The 25,641-nt window shown below is 36.2% G+C and overlaps 3 protein-coding genes and 1 long non-coding RNA gene across 6 annotated transcripts; all 4 read right to left on the bottom strand.

Annotated features, from left to right (window-relative positions):
• Positions 1–5,804: 5,804 nt before the first annotated feature.
• LOC112276670 (CDGSH iron-sulfur domain-containing protein NEET) lies at positions 5,805–6,858 on the bottom strand. The gene is made up of 2 exons (XM_024508197.3): positions 6,540–6,858; positions 5,805–6,160 (listed from the first exon to the last, which is right to left on the bottom strand). The coding sequence occupies exons 1-2, from the start codon at positions 6,779–6,781 to the stop codon at positions 6,061–6,063; spliced, it is 342 nt and encodes a 113-aa protein (XP_024363965.1). The 5' UTR covers positions 6,782–6,858; the 3' UTR covers positions 5,805–6,060.
• A 912-nt stretch (positions 6,859–7,770) lies between these two features.
• Positions 7,771–14,350, bottom strand: LOC112276669 (E3 ubiquitin-protein ligase pub1). 2 transcript variants are annotated; one of them, XM_024508196.3, is made up of 14 exons: positions 13,386–14,350; positions 12,713–12,781; positions 11,728–11,962; positions 11,213–11,330; positions 10,670–11,047; positions 10,392–10,478; positions 10,048–10,132; positions 9,816–9,886; positions 9,587–9,651; positions 9,325–9,397; positions 9,029–9,094; positions 8,880–8,903; positions 8,659–8,730; positions 7,771–8,383 (listed from the first exon to the last, which is right to left on the bottom strand). In XM_024508196.3, exons 3-14 carry the CDS (start codon positions 11,928–11,930, stop codon positions 8,270–8,272), a joined length of 1,356 nt encoding a protein of 451 aa, XP_024363964.1. In that variant the 5' UTR covers positions 11,931–11,962; positions 12,713–12,781; positions 13,386–14,350; the 3' UTR covers positions 7,771–8,269. The 2 variants fall into 2 exon arrangements, with proteins under 2 accessions (XP_024363964.1, XP_024363963.1); XM_024508195.3 differs by lacking the exon at positions 12,713–12,781 and having other exon boundaries at positions 13,386–14,349.
• Positions 14,351–16,712: 2,362 nt separating this feature from the next.
• On the bottom strand, positions 16,713–20,875 carry LOC112276851 (uncharacterized). 2 transcript variants are annotated; one of them, XM_024508615.3, is made up of 9 exons: positions 20,739–20,875; positions 18,865–19,766; positions 18,555–18,710; positions 18,354–18,429; positions 18,096–18,115; positions 17,871–17,934; positions 17,595–17,728; positions 17,405–17,479; positions 16,713–17,293 (listed from the first exon to the last, which is right to left on the bottom strand). In XM_024508615.3, the coding sequence occupies exons 2-9, from the start codon at positions 19,642–19,644 to the stop codon at positions 17,195–17,197; spliced, it is 1,404 nt and encodes a 467-aa protein (XP_024364383.1). In that variant the 5' UTR covers positions 19,645–19,766; positions 20,739–20,875; the 3' UTR covers positions 16,713–17,194. The 2 variants fall into 2 exon arrangements, with proteins under 2 accessions (XP_024364383.1, XP_090103070.1); XM_090246944.1 differs by having other exon boundaries at positions 18,865–20,598; positions 20,739–20,790.
• Positions 20,876–21,236: 361 nt separating this feature from the next.
• On the bottom strand, positions 21,237–23,700 carry LOC149986345 (uncharacterized). The gene is made up of 3 exons (XR_016500501.1): positions 22,335–23,700; positions 21,928–22,062; positions 21,237–21,558 (listed from the first exon to the last, which is right to left on the bottom strand). It is a non-coding gene; the product is annotated as an uncharacterized LOC149986345 (long non-coding RNA).
• Between the last annotated feature and the right edge of the window lie 1,941 nt (positions 23,701–25,641).

Genomic DNA, 25,641 nt, shown 5'->3' with positions numbered 1-25,641 from the left:
TTAAATATACTACATTACTTACTTAGGATATAATTTTTAGATTTTATTTAAAATTATTTTAGAATATAATTATAATTTATTAAGATTTATTTAGAATTTAAATAGGATATTGTAGAATTTTATAAGGAATAAATTAGGATTTCTTGGAATTAAATTAGGATTTATTAAGATTTACATAGAATTTGAATAAGAGTTTTTTGGAATTTTGATTAAGATTTCACTAGGATTTTTTAAGGTTTTCTTTAAAGTTAATTAAGATGTGGTTACTATTTTTTAAGGATTTTTTAACGATTTCTTTTAATTCATTATGATTTATTTAGGATTTAATTAATATTTTTAATGATTATTCAAGGCTTATTTGAGATTGGTTTTAATATCTTTTTAAAATTGATAAGGTATATTTAGCATAATTGGAAACTTTTTCAAACTATTTTAGATTACTAAAAATATATTTCTAAACAACTTATGCATTATTTTAAGATTTTAAATCCAACTTCAAGATAAAATTAAACTCTTCCATGCCCAGATGCCTAATGCATTTCTAAGTTGATTTTAACATAATATAACAATGTTCTATCTCACCATCTATTTAAAAAAAAACATGTTTTTTTAAGAATCTTCATTACTATTGCAATATCATCCAAGTTGAAACAATCAATATGCTTCATTAGAAAATTTTGCAAATAACAACTCTTGAAATGAATCTATTGATTATTAATTTTCTATGTTTGTAAAAATAGACTTGATTCATTTGGTTAATTTTTCAATTTAAGATATTGAAGATAAAAGGCCATGGATAATTTTATATTTACTTTCAATATCTTAAAAAGAATTTTCTAAAATTTAAGTACAAATTGATTTATTTTATATGATATAATATCTTTTAATAAACCTTGATAGAAATAAATGTCAAAAAAAAGTCTAATTGTTTCTTCACTTGTAATAGTAATTATACATAGTACAAAATATGTCATCTTAGTTAAGTAATTTACTATAACAAATATAGAATTATAAGAATTTAAAATTAAAATATCTATAATAAAATCCATAGAAATTAATAACTATAATAATCTAAGAATAGATAATAGTTATAGAAGTATATAAGATTGAAGATAAGAGATCTTTGACATTGAACAAATATCAAATAATTGTACAAAATCTTTTATTGCCTTCTATATTTTTCTTAAGTTTAGCTCTAAAATCTTAGTATATCTTAAATTTCTTACTATTGAAAAAATATGACAAGTTTAAAGAGTATATAATTATGCTTCATTTTTTGGAATATACAAGGGCCTTTCAAAACATATATGATTTTTCTTAAAATCAAACTTAGAAGTATCATAAGATTTAGAAGAATTTTTCTCAATGTCACATTGTTTTATTATATGTTGTCTTCTTTGAAAATGCACCAATATTGTATTAAAATACAACTATTGATTGAAAGAAGAAAAAAATATGCATTAAATTAGAGAAGAATTTAATTAAAAATTATAATAAAAAAATATATGTGAAAGATAAAAAAAATAGTCAAAATATTTAATATTAATATTTTATTTTTATAAAAAGAGCTTTTATTTTCTTTGTAGGTCCATAAGTAAGCTAAAATACAATGGATTAGTAAAACTAATACTACATACATATTTAAATAGAAGTAACTAGTAGATTTTAGAAAAAAATATCTAAAAGAATTTAGATATTGATACCATAAGAAGATCAATTTTGAACATGGATTGAAATCAGACCTCAAGGTACAAAGTCATTCACCTACAGCAATTGCAAGGTATTATGGCCGATTAGAGAAGAAGATTATAGAGAAAACTAAATAGGGATTTTTTGACTATTGGTTTGAAGTGATTTGGATTGAAATTGACTTTGTAAGAACTTTATATAGTTAGAATTATTTTAGATGATTTGGGATTTTGAAAAAAAAAAAAAAAAAAGGTTTCTATTTTTGAGAAATTTGTGAACATTGTAGTAAATTAACAAGTAAAAAAATATAAGATTTTGAATCTACTTGTTGTAAATATATTTTATAAATATAAATTTAATTAAAAAATTAAATAAAAGATTATTAAAATTGAATTAGATCAAGATTTTAGAATTTGAATTTTAAGGATTACCAAGGATTTCTTTGATCTTAAACAATCTACAATTTGAATTAAAGCGATTTTTTTGTTAGAAAATAGTGATATTTATTTGCAATCTTTTTTCAAATTTTGAAGGCAAGTGAATAGTATAATAAAGAGCTATTTTTGCTAATAGATTGACATCAAGGTTCAAGAAGGGGGATGACAAACGTCCAAGAAAATTACAAGTTTTTTTTATTCCAATTAATATATTTGATTTTTTAAAGATTTTTTATCTTTGATATTATTTTATAAATTAAAATGTGTACAAAATTTTAAGTATGGACAACAATATAATTATTATTTATTGAATTTTTTAAGACTGCTATAAAGATTAATTAAAGTTGATTAAAATTGATTAAGATATGATTAAAAATTTATTTAGAATTTATAAGGATTTAATTAGGAATTTTTTAGGATTTTTCTAGGATTTTATGAAGATATCTTTAGAATTCAATTATGGTTTGTGAAGTGTTTTTATTATGATTTTTTTTAGAAAAAATTGAGGGTTTTTTTCTTTTTTTCTTTCTTTCTTTCTTTATTTAAGAAATTCTTTGGAATTATTTTATGATTTCTTAGAATTTCTTCTGGATTTATGTAAAATTTAAATAAAATTTTATTAGAATTATTAAAGTTCAATTGAAGTTTGTTTAGGATTTTATTAAGATTGTCAAATTCTTTGTTTATCAAAAAATACAAGTTTACTTTCTATACCTAAGTATTAGGCACTTGGCTATGGAAAATAAACTTGTATTTTCAACTCACAAAGAATCTGAAAATCTTAATAAAATCCTTATAAAATCCTAATAAAATCTTCAAAGAATCATAAAAAGATCCTAAAAATATTCTAATAAAAAATCCTAAAGAAATCATAAAGGAATCTTATAATAATATTAATAAATCTAGATTAAATCTTGAGTAGATCTTAACAATTTCTAATAAAATATTAAGTAAATTCTAACCAAGCTCTAATAATATTCTAAAAAAACTTTAATAAAATCTTCAAAAAATCCTAACCAAATACTAATAAAATCATAAAAATATCTTAATAACATCTTAAGTAAATCCTATAGTAATTTCAAAACTTCAATAATTATTAATCAAACCATTGATCTTGTTTTAAATAAATATTTAATTAAAAAAGCACAATTAAAAAAAAAAAAAAAATCATAACCCTACAAACTTTCATCCGTCAATTTTCTAAAATGCATGCAAAAGTTTCCAAAATATAAACCCTTTTATACTTTGGACAACTTTGAATCATCTAAAACAACCCTTGACTTTGCAAAACTCTAAAATAGTCAATATCTACCCAAATCACTCATAATCAATGCTTTGACTAACTTTATAAAGCATGCTCCTTAACATTGCTTTCCAAGCAACTTATGAACTCTATAATCACCATAGGTGTGCAATTATCTCTCTTAGGCTCTTGTTTCAACCTTTGTTTACAACTAGTCTTCTCTAAGTATTAATCTCTAATTTTTTTAGATAATATTTTCTAAATGCTATTCTTTACTTCTACCTAACGATGCATACAATATTATATTTGCAAATTCACTTTGTTCTGCCTTATTTATAGCCTTCCAAAGTAAGTAGAAGCTTTTTTTTAAATAAAAAATTAACTTAAATTATATGAAATATACATTATTTTTCTCTTTCTATACAATCTTATATCTCTAAGTTTTTATAATACATATTAAATATGTTGCATATATTATTTTATGATATTAGAATATATTAAAATATTTTTAAACAAAAATAATTTTTTTAAAAATTATTCCTAAAAAAATTATTTATTAGATGTTGAAAAGCAATTAGAGTTTTTATAAGTCTAAAAAACATAACATTGTATTCAAAATGTCCATACATGATTAAAATATTAGTCTTTGATTTATTTTTATTTATTTTTAATATGTATTATGTCATATGCTTCTTAAGTAAGAAATTTGAAGTATATTGCATTAATTTGCATATCCTCTACTTTAAAATGCATGTCCTGAAAAGATGTTGAAATAGCAAATAAATTATAAAGATGTTGTAGGATACTTTTATAATTTTCAAATCAAAATTCAAAAAGTTAATTTTCAATTTTAATAGCAAATTTAATATTTTGGTTTATTATTTGAAGATTAAATAAATTCAACATTAATTGTTTTACCTCATATTGCAATCTATAAAAAAATAGTTTTTAAGTGCTATATGATCGCATTTAATATCAATTTCTAACTATCAAAATTGTGAAGCATATAGTAAGATTGAACAAATCCCTTAGTATGAGACCAAATCTTGTTGGTTACAATACAAACTACATCAAGCTATCTAAATACAAATCAAAATTTTGCCAAGAAAACTTCTAAGATATTTAATTTTTGATCATGTTATTTAAAAAAGGATAAAATCATAATTAGGCATAATCTAAAAATATTATTTTAATAAACTTGACTTGTGGTTTTGAAATTGGATAGCTTTGAGTTTAAAATTCCATCACTAAATATACTTTGTTGATAAATCCTCAAATTTTTAATCTTGTATTATAATTTTTTTTTAAATAAGCCAATTTTTAGTTTTTTTAATAATAGTGGTAATATTGGAAGATGCTATACCATAGAATAAGTTATTGGTTTAGTCTTTGATGTTGAAGTAACTCCAACTATCTCAACATCTTCATTTCTAATCAATTTTGATGTTGGCTATGGTAATGAAGTGAGTTGATGCATAACAAGTATTGATTCTTTGATTTATTCTAACATTTGTGCCATTGCACCTTTTATTTCTGCAATCTTTTTCATTATTAAACCAAAGAAGAAAAAAAAAAAAAAAAAAAAAAAAAACTTCTATAACTTATGGTAAAAAGTAGAGAAAGAACAAAAATATAAAAAATATTTTGAGAATAATATCAATTTACAAGTAGATAATTAACAACATCTAATACAATTTATCTTATTAGAAAAAAGCAATAATTTCTTTTTTAATTAAGAAAGATAAATTTTTGATATTATGAGTGTATTTTTTTTGATATGTTAAGAATAAGGCTCTAGAGAATATAAATAAATAAGTGAAATTTATATCAAAGGGAGATGACAAAAAATGAATATAGTAATAAAAGAAAAAGAAAAAAAAGTACATATATATAAGAAGAGACTAAAATGGCTAATGCTAAAGACAAGAAGACTAAAAACTTGCAACAAAGAATGAAAGTAATTTTATTTTTTCTTTCTAAATGCATGATGTAATCTTAGAAATTTGCAATTATAATTGATATATTATTTTGTGATTAAAGAAGATGAAAACATGTTGCATGAGATACAATATTTCCACTTAAACAGCTGAAAAAAGGTGAAGTAATTCAATAAAAATCATTATCATTATACTAGTTTTCATTTCACATTACAAAATAACATGACAACAATTTCAAGACTGAAGACATCGTCATCTCCGGCAAAGGAGACTTTCGATGTGAAAAATGGGCTGGCGGGTACACATAGTCAGGTTGCTTTATAACATACAACAGACCTCATAAAATCCCACAGTTGATAACGAGCTAAATCCATGGATAGGGAGGCCATTCCAGAGTACAGGCACCAAGCACCAATCAAAAATTAATTAATGACACTGATTCATACATATTAACAGTCTCACGGATGGACATGCTCAATACCACATGTGCACCAGCAATAATCATCAAAAAACAAGAGGTTTGGTCTCTTATGCTCATTATCAAGTTGAAATTCTACAGATCACTGAGGGACCCCCCTCCCCAGGAAAATAAGAAAAAAAAAACATTTAAAAATTACAAACATATGTCTGAATTATCAGACCTAACTGTTAGAATAACTGGTATTGGAAAAGGCTGAAGCAGATGATATCGATACACCCGAGGCATTGTACTCTTTGAATTCATTCGTGATGGATCTCTCAATTGGGAAGGTCTTCACTTCTTCAACAGAAGAGGACCAACATTGTCACCAGTTTCCTTGTTGTGCTTCACGTGGGCGCCGTTGCAGAGGGGGAAAGTCTCAGATCTCCAGCATCTGCAAAATAAGAAAAACCCAGCACAGTGAGGACAGAGTTTCACATTTTAAGACTAGGCCTGCATAGAGCATTGTTGTGGGATGGTGTCACCACAGAACAGAAAATCAAACTGACTGATTTGAAGCAGATAAGATATAAAAGACCCATTTTGTAACGATCACTGCAACAAAAAATTGCTTCGATCTCTCTGCACAATGCTAAGGGAGTAGAATGAGAGAAGTTACGCTCTCAGCGATTGATACCAAGTAAAAGAATGGAAGCGTGCACCACCATTGAACTTCCGAAAAAGCTCACGGGAAGACTGCATGACGCAGACTGCAGCGATAGATTTCACTTTGTAAGTTGGTGGTGGTGGAGGACATGGCTATGGAGTAATACCTGCAGTAAGCCGTCAATGGCTTGGAGAGTTCATCAGCCTGAACCGTGTCTACCACCTTGTCGGAGTCCTTGCGGATGGACGGGTTGATGGGAGCAGACGACGCAGTGGTGGTTTCTGCAGCCTCCGCCCGCACTGCCAAGCTCACTCTCTGCGACCTCCCCGCTCGAGCAGACACTGGCGCGGCCTCAGCTGGAATCGCCACCCCGCAGAACGCAGACAGCCCATTTGCCAATGCCGCCATATCGCAACCTTAGAATCAATCACAAAAATTGCAACCCAACGGAGTCTGCAACTTCAGCACTAGCACGCGCTTTCCACCCTCCACGAGTTGGGACAGGACTGCGACTTTCGTAGGTATAAATCCACTTTGCAAACGTGACATGGGCAACATGAGAGAATCAGAGCAAAGTGGAGAGATGTGTCAGTCCAGGCTTATCCGGAGATTTGTGTGGAACGTGTGGCGAACACAGGAAAGAGGAAGTAACGCAGGAAAAAGAGACGTCTCCCAGGAGTCTTCCGGCGATGCTTCCCGTGCGAAGGGGTGGGTGTGGCTGTGCCACAACCTTGCATTTCAATCGTCCTTTCTATGCTGTTGAATATTAGTCTTGGTTCCTCTACAATCTCTCCTGGCCCAGAATCCACTTTCAGATTCTTCGTGGAGACAGGCCATGTGCTCAAATTCCTCTCCAATAGCTACGTCACAGGTTACGAAGTACTTTTGAAGATAACGCTAAATACGAAACTTTTCTTTGTGTGCTCAATTGTACATTGTGCATAATATTGACTGATAGGTTGAAAAGCCCACCACTAAATCACATTGCTGGTATAGTTTCAACCATTGAAAAGAGCAACTCATGGAGGCTGTTCCTCACAAAGTAACTTATAAAGAGTAACTACGGCTTGCCTACTGCTCTAATTAAGTCTCCGATCCACAGCCCTGCATACAAAGTAATTACAACTCTGATTGGTTTGCACGACGTATAGAACTAACAACCAGAAGATGCTTGTGAGGTATGTTAGAAACCTTAGAATTGACATGACGGAATTCGGCATGTTCAAGATATTTAGCAGAGCTTTGCGTATGCCTTGTAGAGATCACCAAGAAGTTCTAACTGTGCTGTGATTGGGACCAGCCTGACTGGAATATGGAGAAAAACTTGTGCAAATGGAGCAAACAGCATTGTATACCGCAATACTTGTCTACGACTCTTGGAGATGAGGCACGATGCATCAGGAAAACCGTAATTCTTTATAACAGGATGTGTACAGATAGGGATCCACAACAAGAACTGTAATCAGTACAGGTATCATCTAAACTCTCCGAAAAAAAGTTTTAACGGCATAGAATAGCTGTGTAATAATTGGCGACTTCTACGAACATTGTTGATTAGGTTTGCAGAAAACTGCAAATCCAAGAATAGGACTTGTTTGTCAAGTCCTCTATTTGATAACTCGTATTCAATCTCAGTTGCCCGTCGGCCTACATATTCGTAGACAGAAAAAAAAAAAAAAAAAAAAAAAAAAACGAAAAAGGATGTGGGCGTTGAAATCTTAACCAACACACATCCGCATTGACCGTTAACTTGTCACTGGCTGTTATACAGTGGAACCTTTGCCAGAGTATCTTCAATCCAGCTCTGGGTAACCATGACCAATTGCGCTGCATAAAATTGCGCTGACGCTAATGCCTTATCAAATCAAGGACGAGAAAGTAATTCATGGACAACGACTAACGAAGCTGGAACTGGTTTCCTGTCTCAAAGATGGCAGTATTAAGATTCCTTTGTAATTCTTCATATGAATCATAGTCGGGTAGTATCAGTTCGTTGAAGCATGTATGCGCCTGTAGAAATGACAAACATGTGTATGCACTTGTAAAAGGTAGCCACTGTAACGATCCCCAAGTAACAAAACACAGTGTGGAAAGCAACGTGCTTCATAAAAAGACAAAAAGATGCTCAACGGTATTTCAAGACTCAGACGCACATGAAATTTGATCGAAAGGATCCACTTCATAGGACTACCATAGGGAAGTTGCTGTTCTGACTTCTGCACAAACTACGGCCCATTAATGAAAACTAGGTTCAAAAATCCGCATAGAATGTTAAAGGATTTCACCTGCGGTAACCTTGTGGAGTCTGAAACGCGAACAATGTGGAACATTCTTAATCCTTCGCTACCTCGCAAACCCTGCAGCCAAATGTAAATTGTATTCATCAAAAGTAAGACTTCATAGGCATGAGAATTCACATTCCAAGGCATTGGGAATGATATAATGGCAACACAACGAGCAGTTCAACACTCAACGAAGTATTTTTTCGTAAGTAAAAGGAGCGAACCTTGAAACCTTCAGGATACGGAACCTGCTTGCAAAAATCCCACAAAATGATTAACTACCTGTGGATGCATGCTTTCATCTGAATTAAACAAAAGAATTCTCGCAGAGCTTTCTTTTTACTTAGGGTTTGAGGCATCTTCAAATTATCACCTTCGATGTGCCAGTAACAAACTGCAGGAGCCTTGCCCGCATTTCCTGATCCCAAGATTCAACCAACTGCAGCGAAAATATCAGACTAATGTTAGACTAAATTTCTGGATGCAAACCTGTGATTGCAACTAGAAGCTTTTCCACAACAGTAAATTAAGACAAATTTGAAGTACATGTACTATTCTTACAAGTTCCATCAACTACACATTGCTTAAGATATATTTTCAATTATAAATATGCAAGGATTTATTCACAAGCAGGTGGCGAGAATGTGATGAGCAAAAATGAATAGGTACCTGCCAAAACCACCTAATTACATGACAGTCGGGAGAGTCACTAAACCCTGCCTTGTATACCGTGTTTTTCCTCCTGCACACCAAATTCATTTCTTTCATAAATACTAGAGTTGGAATAAACGAGCAATAAGCGGGACTGCGAGACAATCAGAGCCAGGATCGCTACAACATCCGTTGATCTTAACTTTCAAAGAAAGTACGACCATAACCCAAGCACGACACAGCCAACAATTTCAGTGTCAGACGTGAGACATAAACCCACCAATCACCAGCATTGATAGTTGGCAGCCCCCCAATAAGCCATTCGAGCTCTGCCTCATCGAAGTGCTGAGAAAAAAAGAAAACAGAATCAGATCCAAGAACTCAGAAGAAATAGTATGTTCTAAAACAAGCAAGAAACATTGAGACTATGTTCTGAGGCTAACTGATTGATAAGGATAAGTGACCAACCACTTAAGCCAGCCAAGACAGCGGTTTCAGACCCCACAAACCTGCAGAAGAGCTGGGTCTACTATCCGAGATAATCCACTTCGAAATGCTCCGAATTGCGCTTCTACACTTTCTGTATCACAAAGAACATCGAAGGAGAAACAGGGTAAGTGTTTTCCCAGCAAAAATATCACATCCCATTTCAAGCAAGTGCTCAGAATACGCCCAAAAGGATCACAAAGAAATAAAGTTGTGACATTAAAGCTTCTTAATTGTTCTTCGAGAAACAGAAACCTTTCAGACGCCAGCTTGTCAACAGATCGACATACTCTCGCTTATTTTGCTCTGTTACAGCTATTTCTTTTCCGTTCTTCTTGAGCTGCAGCCAATAAGAAGGCCACGCGTTAGATACATGGAAAACTTAACTCGTACCTCAGTTAGCTGATTGCTGACAGCCACGGCAATCTATTATTATATACTTATATATTTTAGGGTTCCTTTATTATTCATTAAAACAATACCATACCTTAAGGAATTAAAACAGATTACTTAAACAGCTTACACATCAGACCAGCAAACATAATAGACTGCTACAAGTCAGATTAACAAACAGGATCAAGAGGGACATTTTCGCAAACCTCAATTTCTTCATAGGAGCCAAAATTATCCGTGTCAACAGAGAAGGTCAAACCCAAGTCCATGCCTTCCAATTTGTTCTGAAGAAGCTGCACCTCACAAATCATTAGTTAAACTTCAGGCAAGAGGACTAAGGGGTGTTCGTTAAAGAGTCTATCAACAAGCTGTTACGATAAATGTACCAACCCTTCTCTCAGAATTTCACCTTGGAAACATGTCATTTTGGGCGTCCCCAAGAGTACGGCAAGTAATAGCATTGAGATCAAAGAGGAATAATTACCCAACAAAGGCTCTCGTAAAACTGCACGTCGACAGAGGCCATGTCATGATAAGTAACTGGTTCATCCAGAATCTGTTTGTATACAAATCTGGTAAAATGGGCAACAAAAAGACAACCATCGTATAGAGCCTTGCCAACTATTGTGCCAATGAATCGGAAGAAGTCCAGATGATCAGGGTTGATGCCTGAATTTGGATTGATCTGGAATGTGTAGTCATCCACTGCACTATGAGTAAATAGCGCATATTGTGGATTGAATATCTCTTTCGCGAGCACACTGTACCAATCGCGGGTGACACCTCCATCGTCCCGTCCCACCTCTCCAACAAAATGAATCGACAGGGGATTCCGCAAATCGTCATCACTGAGGGATGCGAACTGCAAAATGTTACAGGGATCCCTTCAATAAGATTGCATGAAGACAATATGCATGTTGATATAATAGCTGGGACCTGATCTCGAAAAAAGAAGTAACAAAGTATGGCATAATCAAATAGCTGCTCTACTAGTTTAAAAGACAAGACAACTAATAGCAAAAGATACCTGCAGGTAAGAATCCTGGAAAACGTGGTCTCTACGCACAACAATCTGCAAAAGCCTCCGCTCATGCCTTGCAGGAGAGGGTTTACCCTTGCTACCATCCTTTCCTTTAGACAGTTCTCTAAAATAGCACATGAAGTTTTAGATAATTGAGGCTGTCTGAAGTGACATGAGGTTGGAGGTACCGCTGAATTAAGCTAATAGATAACTTATTATTAAATAACAAGTACTATTGAACTATATTTCATTCAAATTATTCTGGATACTATCAGTAGATCTGAAAAGAGAGGAAATATATACGAATTTAAGATAGATGTACGGTTGAACTGCTTCAAGTACTAAAGCTTACTGCTCCTACATGGGCCAATTATTCTATGAATTCTACGAACAGCACATCACTGTAACTTACGTTCGAATTTTCCACCTTAAATGGACAACTTTTCACTTGTTACGTATGTCATCGACCTAGCAGAAGTTGCGCAAAATTATCAAACTATAAGAAGGATTATATTGCAAACCTCGCCAGCCAGTCGCGCTTCATTTTGAAGAGTGAGCCGATACTCAAGCTGTCCTTGAGCTCATGTATAATCTTGATGCTGGGCACATCAGCTGCAGGTGAGACTCTGGCATCCTGAGTACGTGAGCTATCAATTCTGACAATTGGAGCAGGGATAGCGCCAGGGGGAATATTGACGACGATTTGTTGCTGATTGTCATTCATGGATAGTCGAATAGCTGCAGCTAAATCTCCAGCTGCAAACGGCAAAAAATCGCAAAATCTGAGCGAACAATATGGTTGTAGTAAAGTTTTATCTCGTTATTGAAGCACCAAATCATAATTGCTCGGACGTGTTAACGAAGTGAGAGGCTGCCTGCGACTCAAAAATCAGTAATAGCTTGAGCAAAAATTGCTCAGATGTCGAAGATTTGTATCATAAAACAGCACTATCAAGTAGAATTCACACGATAATAAGCCCAAAAGACGACACATTCTTTCAAGAATCACGTTATGTAGAGACCACTGGAATTCTAGGTCACCAGGCTAAACCATAGGGACGTTAAAAAGTGAAAGAATCAAAATTACATCATATCGTTTAATGCAACGAGAGTGCGTCTTCGACGTAAGAAGTGACTGAACATCTCACAGACAGCAGTAAGGAACTTAGACAAGACGAAGGTACACTGACTAAAAGATCTCTTGATAACTAAAAAATCTAATTACACTCTGCCCATGGGATAAATGTCAAAACACTGGTGTTAAAAACCGTGTATACTGTAAAGATGTAAACAATAAGAGTACCTCACCTAGGTTGTACGAAAATTGTTCACACCACTTCAAGAACTCAGTAAATGGTATAAGCGACTACCAGAGTATCAAGTGAGCACGTCAAATCTTCTTGACATTGTGCCCCGTATGAACATCTGGACGACCTAGTAATACATCACACGAAGAACTTCGTACCACGCAACAATGATCACAATCGCTAGTGGAATCAAGAATACCTAATCCAGGCCCACAACCGAAAAACGTCCAACCACCTCCAACCTACTTGAATCGGACCTCTTCTGAACCTGTCGTATTATAGTTGTAGTAATGCTTCAGTTTCAACTTCCGAACAAGATGATGTTATAAATTCATAACCAAAAAATGTTGCAAAACTCTACTATGTCACAAACTTGATGCTTTAATACCCAATGCATTTAACATGAAATTCCACAAAATGCCCTGCGAGCTTTTGCAACACTACAGCACCGTCATTAAGTTCAACAGCAGAGTAGGCAAGTCAACACATTGCAAGTACGAGGGCGTATATTTTGCTGATCAAGCACTGAGACAAAAGCAAGAGGGATCAATTCACGTACTACCGATCAGACACGAAACTATAACAAAGATAAACACCAAGGCATTTGAACTGACATTTCGATCGGCCGGAAATAAATTTGAGAGGAAAACTTGGACAGTAACCAGAAGCGCATATTAACCACGTTCGAATGAACGGAACCAACAAGTCACAATCACGAAACCCATAGAGAAGGAAGCCCAGAGCGGACACTTGTGGCTACTCACTCACACGATCGTGAAATCAATATAAGAGACACGTTGACCGATCAGCGGGTTGGGAAGGAAGAGAATTCAATGTAGTACAATAAAGGAAAACAACACGAGTCACCCTACCTTCTCGCATACGTTGCATACGTCGTCTGTGCCATGCACACACCGAAAAGGACAGCAGCATCGTCATTGTCGTCACCCAAGCCCATAGCAACATACAGACGGGGTGAAGACCAGAGTCGCCTCCGACGGCCTGGTCTACTCCCACCATGTCCTCCTTGCTCTTACCTCAAACCTAAAAGCCCTTATTCTCCGTCTTCTTTACCCTGTCATCTCTCTCCCTGAGGTCATCTCCTCCAACTCTTGCACACTCACCTTGAACTCCTTTTCTGCCCCATCACGTCGCACCTTACAAATTCAATTCCATCCAATCCCACAAGCCGCCACTCGCCTGATTATTCACTGCAAAACTCCCCGACCACTGCACCACTCCGAATTCCGCCTCTCTCCTAAAACTCAACGACCCTGGTTCAGTCCAACTCGCACACTTCCACCAATTCCGCCAGGCCTGCCACCTCAACTCCTCCAAACGAAGCCACCAATTCAACTGCCTCAACCTCTAAGCCAGCTCCTCTCCTCGACACTTCACCCTACACCTCTAGACTGTCTCCCAGGGAACCTCGAGCCTCCTCTGATCAGGCTCTCCGCTTTCCTGTCCTGCAACCTACTCGCAACCTCAAAGCCCTACTCACCGTTGTCATCAAAACCGTCTCAACCCTCGTTGAAATTTACACAATATCCTCGGAATACAGATTAACCGTCGAATTGAGCCGCCACAACATCACACGCTAGTCACCGGAAACGAAATCAACTCTTAAGGCAATGGCAGAGGAGATGGAATCGATTGATGGAACGAGACGCATGCGCATCAACTAATAACAAATTGTTTCCGAAAAAGAGCAAAAGATTAACCAGATGCTTTGCGAAAAAAGACCGCAAGGCTACCTATCCCGACTACGCCCGACTTGAAGCAAGGGGGCGGCACTGTGGCAGAATAGATACCAAGGCTTTAAGACAGCACAGGAAGTGGATCACCATAGCCATGGCTGGAACAGATTATTACAAACAAAGCAAGTAAAAATAAAGTAAAATAAAATAAAATGCTTCGGAAAATCGCAACTCCAGTTCAAGTCTGTGCATGTCGTCTTTCTGATCGCGACCGGCTCTTCTTACTTTTACTGTGAGCCTACTTTTAACTGCGGTTTTGGTTATAGCTTTTTTTAAAAACTTTTTTCTGTCGGCCAGGGCACTGAATTAGACGTCTTGGAAAAGGAGTTTTTGAATTTTTTTCCTTTTGCCCGACAGGACGAGACAGTCGTGTGCTGCCACATAATAACGTTTTCGGACCTATTACCGCTAGTTTGGGAATCTATCACCGAGAGGCACTCGGCTGCGGGTCTCCTTACTTGGTGCTCGTGATGAAGTGGATGACGCTGTTTTTAAAAAATAGAGTTGAAAAGAATGAAATAAAGAAGATAAAAATTAAATTTTTTAAATTTTAAAAAAAAATCCTTTGGGTGCCACATAGTCATTCTATTGTGTCAGTAACAATTCTTCTCACTTATGTAATTTTTTTACGATTTTACTAAAAATAAGGTGATTTAACAATTTAGCGATATCACAAGATTTTATACAATTTTTTTTGTATCAAAAACATGGTATCTTGAGAGATAATTTTCATGTAAGTTTATTTGTTTTTGGAAATAATTGAGTGCTTTGGACCAAACTATCATTCTCTCACCATTCATTGCATTGTCATAAAAAAATAAAATATAGAATTCATTAATTACAAAAAAAGCATTCATTACTAGAGATTATGTGTGGTTAGGGGAAATTGGGCTGGGCAGTATCAAATCCAATAGGGACCATGTGTGGGTAGGACGGTGACGCATCACTTTTCTTTTTAAAGCATCAATTTCCATCAATGCCCCAATAGTAGCAACAGAGCCTCCAAAGTCACTCACATTCGTTCTAAACATATAATAATTTAAAGGTGAATTAAAGGGCAAGCCCTATCCAAACCTCAAGCTCATAGGCTACCTTTGGATATAAATTTTGTACCACCCACTAAGTTTAGGGTTTAGACTGGAGATCAAATCTCATGGTATCCATTGTCTCATGTTGATGGAACCATCTCCAAGTCATTTGAGCCGTTGCACCTGGGTTTGGATTTGCATGCAAGCTAAGATATTAAAGCCCATGTCTTTCTTTCTTTTTCTTTCTTTTTCTTTTTTTCCTTTATGGGTCTATGAGCTGATAGCTAGCTTTTAAACCAAGCGGCAGTACAAATGTTCTCCAACCCCAAAGACAAAATTTTGGGAAAATTCAAACTCGCCCGCCTCGTTTTCCACACCCCCTTTTTTTTTCTCCTTCGGTTCAAAGTGCGGAGCCACAAAAATGTTGAAGAGTTCTAGACAGCAATGGCGATCACAATCAGCACAACTGGGTGGGAGCCACTTATGTAAAGACCCCACTGGGTCTTTCCTGCAACCTTAAGAGAGTCACAGGCTATGGCAGTCAACCTTGTCTTTCTGTGAGAATTGTTAGCTTGACGAGACTGGTGACTTGCCACCAGCATGACAACAAACCCATCCATGTCTCCTCCTCCCCTATTTGCTTTTGTTGTGTACTGATTTAAGTTGTCCATTAATTTGCGTCGTCTGCCATTGAGATCGAGTCTTGACTCTTGACTCTTCCAAGCACATGTAACCTCTCAATCCTCGCTGACACAGGGAGTACCCAGCAGCCCCCTCTCACATCCATCACCTTTTGCTTCACTTGGCACTTGATCGGTTACATGAGTCGCCGTTGTCCCCATCTCTGTGTAGAAGCTGGACAGTAGCAAAGTACCTTGTGATCCGTATGCTTGTACTTTGCGAATGTAAACCGCAGTTTGGAGGAATGTGATTTTTTCTGCTTCTTATATTGTTTGAATGTGTATTTTCTACTCTCGCGGTGGATGTAACACAGTGAGGTCCTGGAGAACAATATCTGGGTTTGAGTAAATGATGTCAGCGAATAGCAACTGATTCAGATTGTGTGCGCATCTGCTGTTTGGAACCATTGGTAAGTGGGATGGGTCTAAATTAGCGAAGAGAATTCGTCATGGGAGTTATAGCTGTGCTACGCATGTGTTAACCTGACGAGTCTGCCAAGCAGGATTAAAGATTCTTATCATTCTTGGAACTGCAACAGCTGCAATTGCAGCATGTTCAGACACTGTAAAAATCTATTATGGTGAGGATCTGCGCAAGAATTAAACTCAGTAACTGCACCACAACGCAACCAGCTTGCTTCGAAACTTATGGCTGTTAATGCAATGGGGTCAAAATCGAGAACGAACCGAAACCGAAACTGAAACTCTTTGGAACACAGGCACTGCCACAGTGATTTTCTTTACGAAGACATTGAAGGACCTTTTATTCCGGGCGATTCGAGGCAATTACAGCCAAGTACGCGACCGTCATCCAACATGAAAAGGACAGCAGCAGTTGCTCTCCAACTGCTCTGGATATCCAAAAAGAAAAAAACAAGAAGCGAGAATGGGTGCTATTTCTGGAGCATACTAATGTTATAACTCCTAAAGTCCTAGCTAGCCAGATGTCAATCCTATCAAACAGACAATGTGAACAAAACAATGCCACACAGATAGGATGAAAGCGAGACTCCTTGAATCAGTTTCTTCGTCCTTGCAGTGAATATAATGTACAGAACTGAAGGCTATTCCATGTCCAGGTCTTCATGAATTGGTACCAGCAGGCATGTTTGTAGCCATATACCTAGTCAATCGACGATGCTGTATTGAGACATTCATGTCGAAAACCTCGGTCGGCATATGATGTGCAAACAAACACAGCAGGTTCACAGGTCTCTCAGTCACTGTCGCTGTCGTAATTGTTTGTGACATCGTGGTCGTCGAACCGGTTCATCAGCTGGTTGCCCTCAATTCCTCCGAACTCCTCGTCGTCATCCTGAAAATTTCATGCAACAGTGCAGTTTATTACAACTTCACAAATGTGCTCTACACACGTGCTCTGAGGCAGTTTTATGGCTGAGTAAAGAGATGCAAGAAAACTGCTTACCCTAGATTTCCACTCCTCGAGCCTAGCATTCTTTGCCATGTACTGTTCCATCGTCCATGCCTCCACATCACGTTGCTGCACATCATGTCCAATAAAACTCAGCAGCGGTGTTTTGATTTGTAATTCATTACCACAGATGAGAAGAAGTGTCATGTTCAGGTTGGAAAGAAATTGATCGAGTAACGCTCACATTTGATTCAACTGTTGCGAAGTGGATATCTTGTCTTGCAACTGGTCGGGTTCCGGATCTGATGTAGGCTAGTGCTACATCTGTGGAGGATGGACTACTGCATGTTTCAAACAGACTGGCTCTTGGCATCACCACTGCCACACCAGAAAATCACACTCAAGTCACTGGCTTGAAGCAGGAACCAAAGAAAAGGGAAACAAAGGAATTAATAATCAGGAAAGGACATGAGAGGCCTGTAATTTCAACAAGATCTGGAGAAATTATGCAACTGCTCACATTTTGACTCTCGAGCATCTACAGCTACAAAACTTTCCTTTGGTGACGGTGAGTTGGAATGCATCTGCAAGAAACAAGAATTAAAGTTTAGGATGTCTCACTCCCGTGCAACATGTATATATATATATATATATATATATATATAAATATATACACATATATAATTCCTATGAATAATCCATAAGGCTAAGACAGATTGTTCCATGGCTCGAAAAGGTCACTTACTCCGCTGAACAGTCTGTGTACTGCGCCGATAATAATAGTTGGATCCACACAATTGCACACATCACAAAACAGGATTAGGAAACTCCAGAGACAGCCAACTTATTGGAACGATCCAACGGAAAGGACGAATTTGCACATGCTTGACTAATCATTGACGATGCGAAATCAATGTAGTTAACCATAAGTCAAAACCCAACATCCATATTAAGCAGACAACAAAGAAATTCTTCAGTAGACGGGCTTCAAAAGTTTGCTTACGTCCTATGCGCCTGTTATGATGCTCCGACTGATTCCTCAGTGTAGATTCAGGTACAGGGTTCGCAAGGTTGAGAAGCTGCAATCAAGGTCACCCAGTCGTGAGAGGCACGGTTTAAGCGTCACAAGAACATATTAATGTTCATACATAACTACCGCAAAATACTGATGTGGCGACGACAGCGGAAGTGGGTCGATCATTACCTCGCGCTTCGCGTTTTCAGCCTCTTTCTTGGCCTCCTCCGCAACCCTTTCGGACTCCTCCGCAACCCTTTTGGCTTCCAACTTGGCCGCCTTCCGTTGCAACTTCACTTGCTCGTGCACAGCAAGCAACGGCTCCTCCCACGGCTTGACGAATTTCTGCCAGTTGCAAGACAAAGCTGCTTCAATTCACATGCAAAAAAAAAAAAAAAAAAAAAAAAAAAAAACGAAACGAAGAAATTGCTATCAACCGACTTGCTAACAATGGACAGACATTCTCATGTGGCTGGAGACAGTCATATGGGAGACGTACAGCGTCCGGTGCTCCGGATTTGTTCTTATTTATGAGCTTTTTGAAGGCTCTTGCAGCAGGGCTCCCTCTCTCCCTTGAGTCTTTAACATTCCTGTGAGAGGCGTTAACCTCCGCATCCGACGAGTCGCTCCAAGAGTTGCTGCGAGAGCTTTGCACTGAACTAGACCTCACCCCTAACCTGGGACTTTCACCACTCCGGGATAATCTAGATGGTGCCTCCACTTTGTCAACGCCGTCTGTGAGCAAGTCCCGGAGTCCAACATCCTGTCTAGGTTGGTGCTCTAGAAACGTGACGAACGCATCGTTATCTATACGTTTTCCGCTAGGTTGGTGAGTTACGTTTACCGACAATGCTAATGGTTTCACGGTCTTCCTCATCACCTTCAAATTGACAGTACTGGTTTGGGCAGGTTGGGGTTCGGCAGATTGCAACGCTGCTTCTGCCTTAGGGGATCCGAGGTCAATCAAATCAGCCTCGACCCAGTTCTTCGACACCGAACCGCTGGAGTTCAGTGTGGAACTAGAGGTGTTTACAGGAGACTGACGTGATACACTGTGCTCGACCTCGTTGGATATCGAGACCCGCTGGAGTTGCCCAAGTGTTCCCACTCGACCTTCGAAACATCTTGGAGGATCCTCCTCATCATCCGCAATCTTGTGCCTGTTTTTCTCGCTCTCAAACTTCACGCCTCCATTCTCGTTTTTAACATATGTCGTGGAAGGCTCATCGTCTTCCGACTCCGAGTCAATAATTTCCCCCCTAAACTCCATGCGAAACATTTTGTGCGGCTTATTCACTTTTTTGTACCCCGAAGAGCTTCCTTAGCAGTGATCACCGAGCTACACGAACAGTAAATTGTCTTCTAAAGTTCCCAGATAATGTTTTCCTTGACGTACCTTACCTACAATCAATTTCAACAGATTTTCTCAGTCATGCCCCCACAAGGTTCTCTCGTACACGGTGGTTCTTGTCCACAACTATTCTTCAGATCAGCAAGCAAAGCGAGAAGCGCTGTTTAATGCCCATCCTGGATTTGTGAAGCTGAGTCTTCGATGTGTTTGCATCACACAGATTCATAACAACTAGCCAGCTCCACCCAAAGATTAGCTCTGTTGCTATTGACTACTGTGAAACCAGGATAAATCCTAAACCCTCTGCATCCTTCGTGTTCCATGTAGGCGATACTATGCTCTCAATACTGTTCCATCCGAAGTTTACGAATTGCAATAGAATTACCAACACAGATGGAAATGTCCTCAACAGAATCGCTCAAGCAAAGCCCCTCACTGATCCAAGTTTGCATCCATTTAGCACAAGATTTGGGTAAGTTAAAAAAAAAAAAAAAAAAAAAAAAAAAAAAACGAAGCAAGCGCAGGAATCTTCCATTGCAGTGAGGTAGATCTAATATCAAAAGCAGAAGTAACTATTTCCTAAAAACGAAACTGATATTGCTGCTTCAGCTAGTGGCGATTGAATCATATAGGTTTAAAACACAAGGTCCTACGCCAGCTTAGTTCTTAAGCTCCAAGAACAATAACACAATGGAATCCCGCAATTCTTGCAGGAACAGAAAGCAAGCCGAAGCACAACGGGTTCAGAAGAACTTCAGCAAGAAGAAGGCGGATTTTCGACTACAGATACTGCTTGCTCTTGGAACGACAAGGAACGAAGAAAAGTTCGGGCAGAATCTTTCGCACGCTGGTCCTGCTGCAAAACACGTCCTAATTCGCAACCTACGTCCAGGCTCATCAAAAAAATATAAACACCGAGATTTCGCATCCAGTGGAACTACCAAGACAGCTCCCGAATCCTCCTGTGGGATACACGAAGCACCAGCACCTGAAAAACCAATTAAAGGACAAGCGATACTTACCGAGTGCCACTGACTCCCGTCTCGTCCTCCACAACACCGAGCGCACTCCCTCTACACCCTCCGATTGCACCAACAGTAGCAGTCGTGAAAAATAGGAGGGGCTGCTCGTGAAACATATCACCAGGACAACTGGTCATCCACGAGGAAGCGCGTGTAGAACATAGCATGCTACAATGCCGGCATCGGGAAGTTCGGGAGTAGCCGGAAGCAGGCAGGTAGGGCAGGCCCCATAGACGAAATCCACCCAGCCACGCTTCTCCTCCACCACTGTGTCTACTGTTCGTCTTTTTGCCGTGATTTCCAGTACAAATTTTCCTTCACTCTTGTCTTTAGTGCTGCAATCGCACTTTTCACTTTGTCGTAATTCGACGCCTCGGTGCCACTTTTGTAAGCTCTTGCTTCGCCTTTGTTTAATGGTCAGGTTGTTCCTTTGTGCTTTCATTTTTGCCTTCATTGTACTCTCTCATTCTTTTGTTGTCGGATATCCGTTGATTCTAGTTTTCTGATTCTTTTGTTCTCTTTACACTTTTTTGTTTTATGGAAGTGATTTGATGAGTTACGGTGTTGTGAGTATGCGAGTCCTTGCATGCTCAGACGACGCAATGTGGTGTATTAAGTGTTTTTTGGGAGATGGATTTGTGGTATTTTAAATGTAACTAAATCCAATGTCTGTGACTGAAAATGAATGATTTAGTATTTCTTTTAAAAATGGTGTTTCCAAATGTGGTGGAAAATGTTTAGCAATAGGAATATTCACTCACTTGATGTTGATTTGTGAGAAACATTATTGAATCCTGTGTTCAGATATTCATTGTGTGCTCTGCACCAATTGCATGCCTTCTTGGTTTTGGCTTACTTAATATTGCATAAAAATTAATATATTTTAGCAAAAGTCTACATTCAGAAAATACTATATATATATATATATATATATATATATACTGACTTTAATTTTTAATTTTTTTAATTTGGTAAAAGATTACAGCTACTTTTATAATTAATTGATACATATATAGTTGTATCTCTCTAATTTGATATGATTTGTAGGGAAGAATTTTATTTAGTAGAGGGTATTGAGTTGTGAAGTTCCTCTTTAAACTTGACTTGTAGCCATAGAATCAATTTGGTGAATTGGAAGCAATATCAAGAAAGAGATAATATCCTTGTGGGAATCAGTTTAGGGAGGTACAATTATATATGTGTATATATCTTCTGGCAAAAACCCATGCCATTGCGCATTGCAATCTTTGGCACTACCATCCATCCATTCTCTTGCCCATCCACTCCATTGTTCATCCATATTCCATCAAAAATGATATATCCACTAGTATAAAAATTAAAATTAAAAAAATTAAAAAATGCTACCAAGTGTCTTCAATTGTATCATGGTTATTATTAGAAATAAATGAACATATATATATATATATATATATATTACTATTTTTAATTTTGAAGATGCATCTCTTTGCAAATAATTTTACTATCTACTTGAAATCTAATATATCAATTCATCCATTAATTTGAATAATTATTACAATAATAATTATTCAAATTAATATAGCTAATATTAAAATATATATATATATTTCTTCTCACCATGCAACCATGCTAAGAACATCACCACCCATTGGTGCTAATAGGAATGGCCTAGGAGTGGGTGTCATGGGCTCATGGCACCACAGCAAACGCAGACATGAGGCAGTCTCCACAAGGTGGCCAACAAAAGTCACATTCAAGCCACCTATCTGCTCTACAGTAGCTCTCCAGGACCCCACTCTGAGCCCCAACCAGGACAGGAAGTTTTCATGACATGTTGATGGGAAAACCTCTATTGTGCCAAGACTGACCTTGCCAAGGCCGATTAATGGGCTGCAATGGAGCTTATTCTTAAGTTGGGACATTTGACATGGCCAATGGCAACAATGGTGGCTATGCCCTGAAACCTAGTATTGGGTGCACTAGAAGACCACAAAACTGTGCACTACAGTATCATTACATGGGCTTGACCTTGATTTGCTTGTGGAAATATCATATTCTTTCTTCATTTCAAGTTGGCCACCCTTGGTTTACAACTTTAAAATCCCCATATGTTGAAAAGTCTCTAAGCCAAATTGGTTAAACAGATCTAATCCGAATTAAGAGATCCATCTCAGGCGAAATGATGCCAAAAGAATGATCCTCCAACTCGCTTGAAAGTGAAACTGCGGTAACGGTAGAACTAACCCTAATGGGCATGATCATGACAGTGATCGTTGAGGGGAAGCTAACCCACGTCGTCAGTCGATAAATACCCCCCCAGTCAAACTTGCCCCAATTTTCAAGGCGACGGGCGCGACGGAATATGTGGAGGATTGGGGATGCGCGGGAATGTTCTCGAGGATAATGCGATTTCCATTTATAGAGATGCAGGTCAGGCAGGGGAAGTCAAGGTGGAATTCGGAATCTCTACGACTCGCACGCGGATCAGTAGGTGGCGCGATACTTTGTGCGTAGGTCCCCATCGTTGACAATCGCAACGCCCCATTGCGCTGGTGGGGATAGCTCTAATCTCCATTCTGCATCCACTTGCACACGAGGGAGAGCAGTCGCGGGGACGGCATACCTGCAGGTTTGCCAACCCAATCGCCGTTGAACTGCGCGCTCCAGGCCAGCTGGAGAGTTTTAGTTTCGATCACGGTGGGGGAGATGGGCTGTACCTCCTGCAGTAGATTTGGAAGCACGTCGAAAACTGCTTCGGTCTCTCAATTGCAGCCTGCTTTGACGATGAAGTGACGGCGTGTGTTGTTGGACAGAACGAGAGCGAATTGCAGAGCGCATGCATTGTGAGCACCCACTTTTCTCTCGTTCACTCGATTACTCGCAGGCTGGCATCAGGTTTCTCCCCAACGGGATTGCTCAACCGGCGCTGCCTACTTATGTCTGCCTCGCTGTGTCGGTGTTCTGGATCCCGTCGCCATTGACGATGCAGTTGTTGCCATTGTTTTTAAACTAAAAACGTTTATATTCTTAAAACTGAATTGAAATTAGTAAGATGTACTAATTTTAAGTATGTTTATTTTAGAGAGTTTTTCTTTTTCTTTTTCATTTTTTAGTTTTTTGAACTTAAACAACATCGATAGTTTTAGCTGTTGTATTTAATTGTGTGATTTTAAGGTCTTTTCTTTCTTTTTAATTAAATGATCAATTAAAACTGAATTGCATTAAAAAAAAACAATTCATTAGGTGGCAATTTGCTAATCTCGTTTTATTTCAGGAAATATAATTTTTAAATCATTTAAGTATGTTATTATCTTTTTATAGATACTAACTTTAAAAAACCCATACTTTTTTTTAAAAAATAAGTCTAAAAACACATAATATATATTTATTAATTATATCTTCTAATTAATGTAATAATTTATAATACACACACACATATATATATATATATATATATATTTCTTTTTCTTTTAAGAGTTGTAATTTTTAAAATTTTGTTTCTGCTAAGACAATGAGCATCTAATTTTTCACATTGCTATATTTATCCCAATCATAAACATGATTTTAGTCCTAGTTAAAAACATATATATATATATATATATATAATATAAATAAAAATAATATAATATAATATTTATAATATAAATATAATGTTTAAAAATAAAAAATGTGGTCTAATAAGATTGTAATGAGCTCTTTCTTTTTTATTTAATAAAATCAATATTCTATCTCAATTTTATATTATTTATTATTTAAATACTTTGATCTTTATTTTATTTGTAATCACAAACATGGAATAAATTCCAATACCAATTAGGGGTTTGCAACAAGTATTATTTGTTTTTTTAATTTGATTAATTGCATCAAGGTGCTATCTATAGCTACTAATTTTTTCTACTATTTATAATCTTGTTGTCTTAAAAAACAATAGAAATAATATAACCAATATATCTAAGAATAGTTAAAACATGAACTTCTACAATAAAAGAAAAAAAGAAAAAAAGAAAAAGAAAAACTATACAAAAGTAATACATTCTAAGTGATGTATATGTATGTGTGTGGATCATTTATTTATTTAATTCATTCTTACAAAAATAATATATATATAATAAAATAGACAAGAAACCAAGATCTCTATTAGCATAAAATATTTAATTGTTAATTTTTTTGGTAGGAGAAAACTTTTAACCACTTCTTTGATATATTCAAACCTATATTTTACATAAGATGTTGAGGTTTTTCTTAAGCTGTTGCTTTTATTGTCTTGATAAAGTTATATAATAAATATTCTATACAAAATTCTTTTTAGATGATATTGTAAAATTATAGACGTCTTTAAGAAAATTAAAAGTCTTTAGTAGTATTTCTTAATCTTATAAATCATATAGGTTTTTTTAAACTAAATTAAATATCTTTATCTCATTTTATTTTTTAAAATAATATTAGTAATTATAAAAAATACATATAATTTTAACTAAGACTATTTAAAATAAAAGAATTTAATGGAATAAGAATAAATGAGATAATAATAATATATATAAATTAAATATATAAAAATAAATAAAAATATTAAATTGATTGATCTAAATCTTAAATCTATTTTTGATATATGTAGCAATATTATTTTATTTTAAGATATTATTAATTGATATAGAATGATCATAATAAATAGCTATATTTATTAGCATATTTACTTAAATAAGTAAAGTTATATAGAAATAAATAGAAGTATGCTAAATTATTGATATCTTATTGAAAAATTTCCAAAAGCTGTCTAGACCTTATATGTATTTATATGTGATTAGTTGATTGATAACTTAGCCAATAAATTGATTATATGTTGTACATTTAACAACTTGTATTAGAAATTGGCTATGTGGTGTAAATGTTAAAAACTTGCCCTATAAATTTGACATGTACCTCA

The sequence above is a fragment of the Physcomitrium patens genome, chromosome 24 (assembly GCF_059467195.1).
Source record: "Physcomitrium patens ecotype Gransden chromosome 24, ASM5946719v1, whole genome shotgun sequence".
Lineage (NCBI taxonomy): Eukaryota > Viridiplantae > Streptophyta > Bryopsida > Funariales > Funariaceae > Physcomitrium > Physcomitrium patens.
Note: the sequence above shows the minus strand (reverse complement) of the source record. Positions and strands in the feature narration are given on the sequence as shown.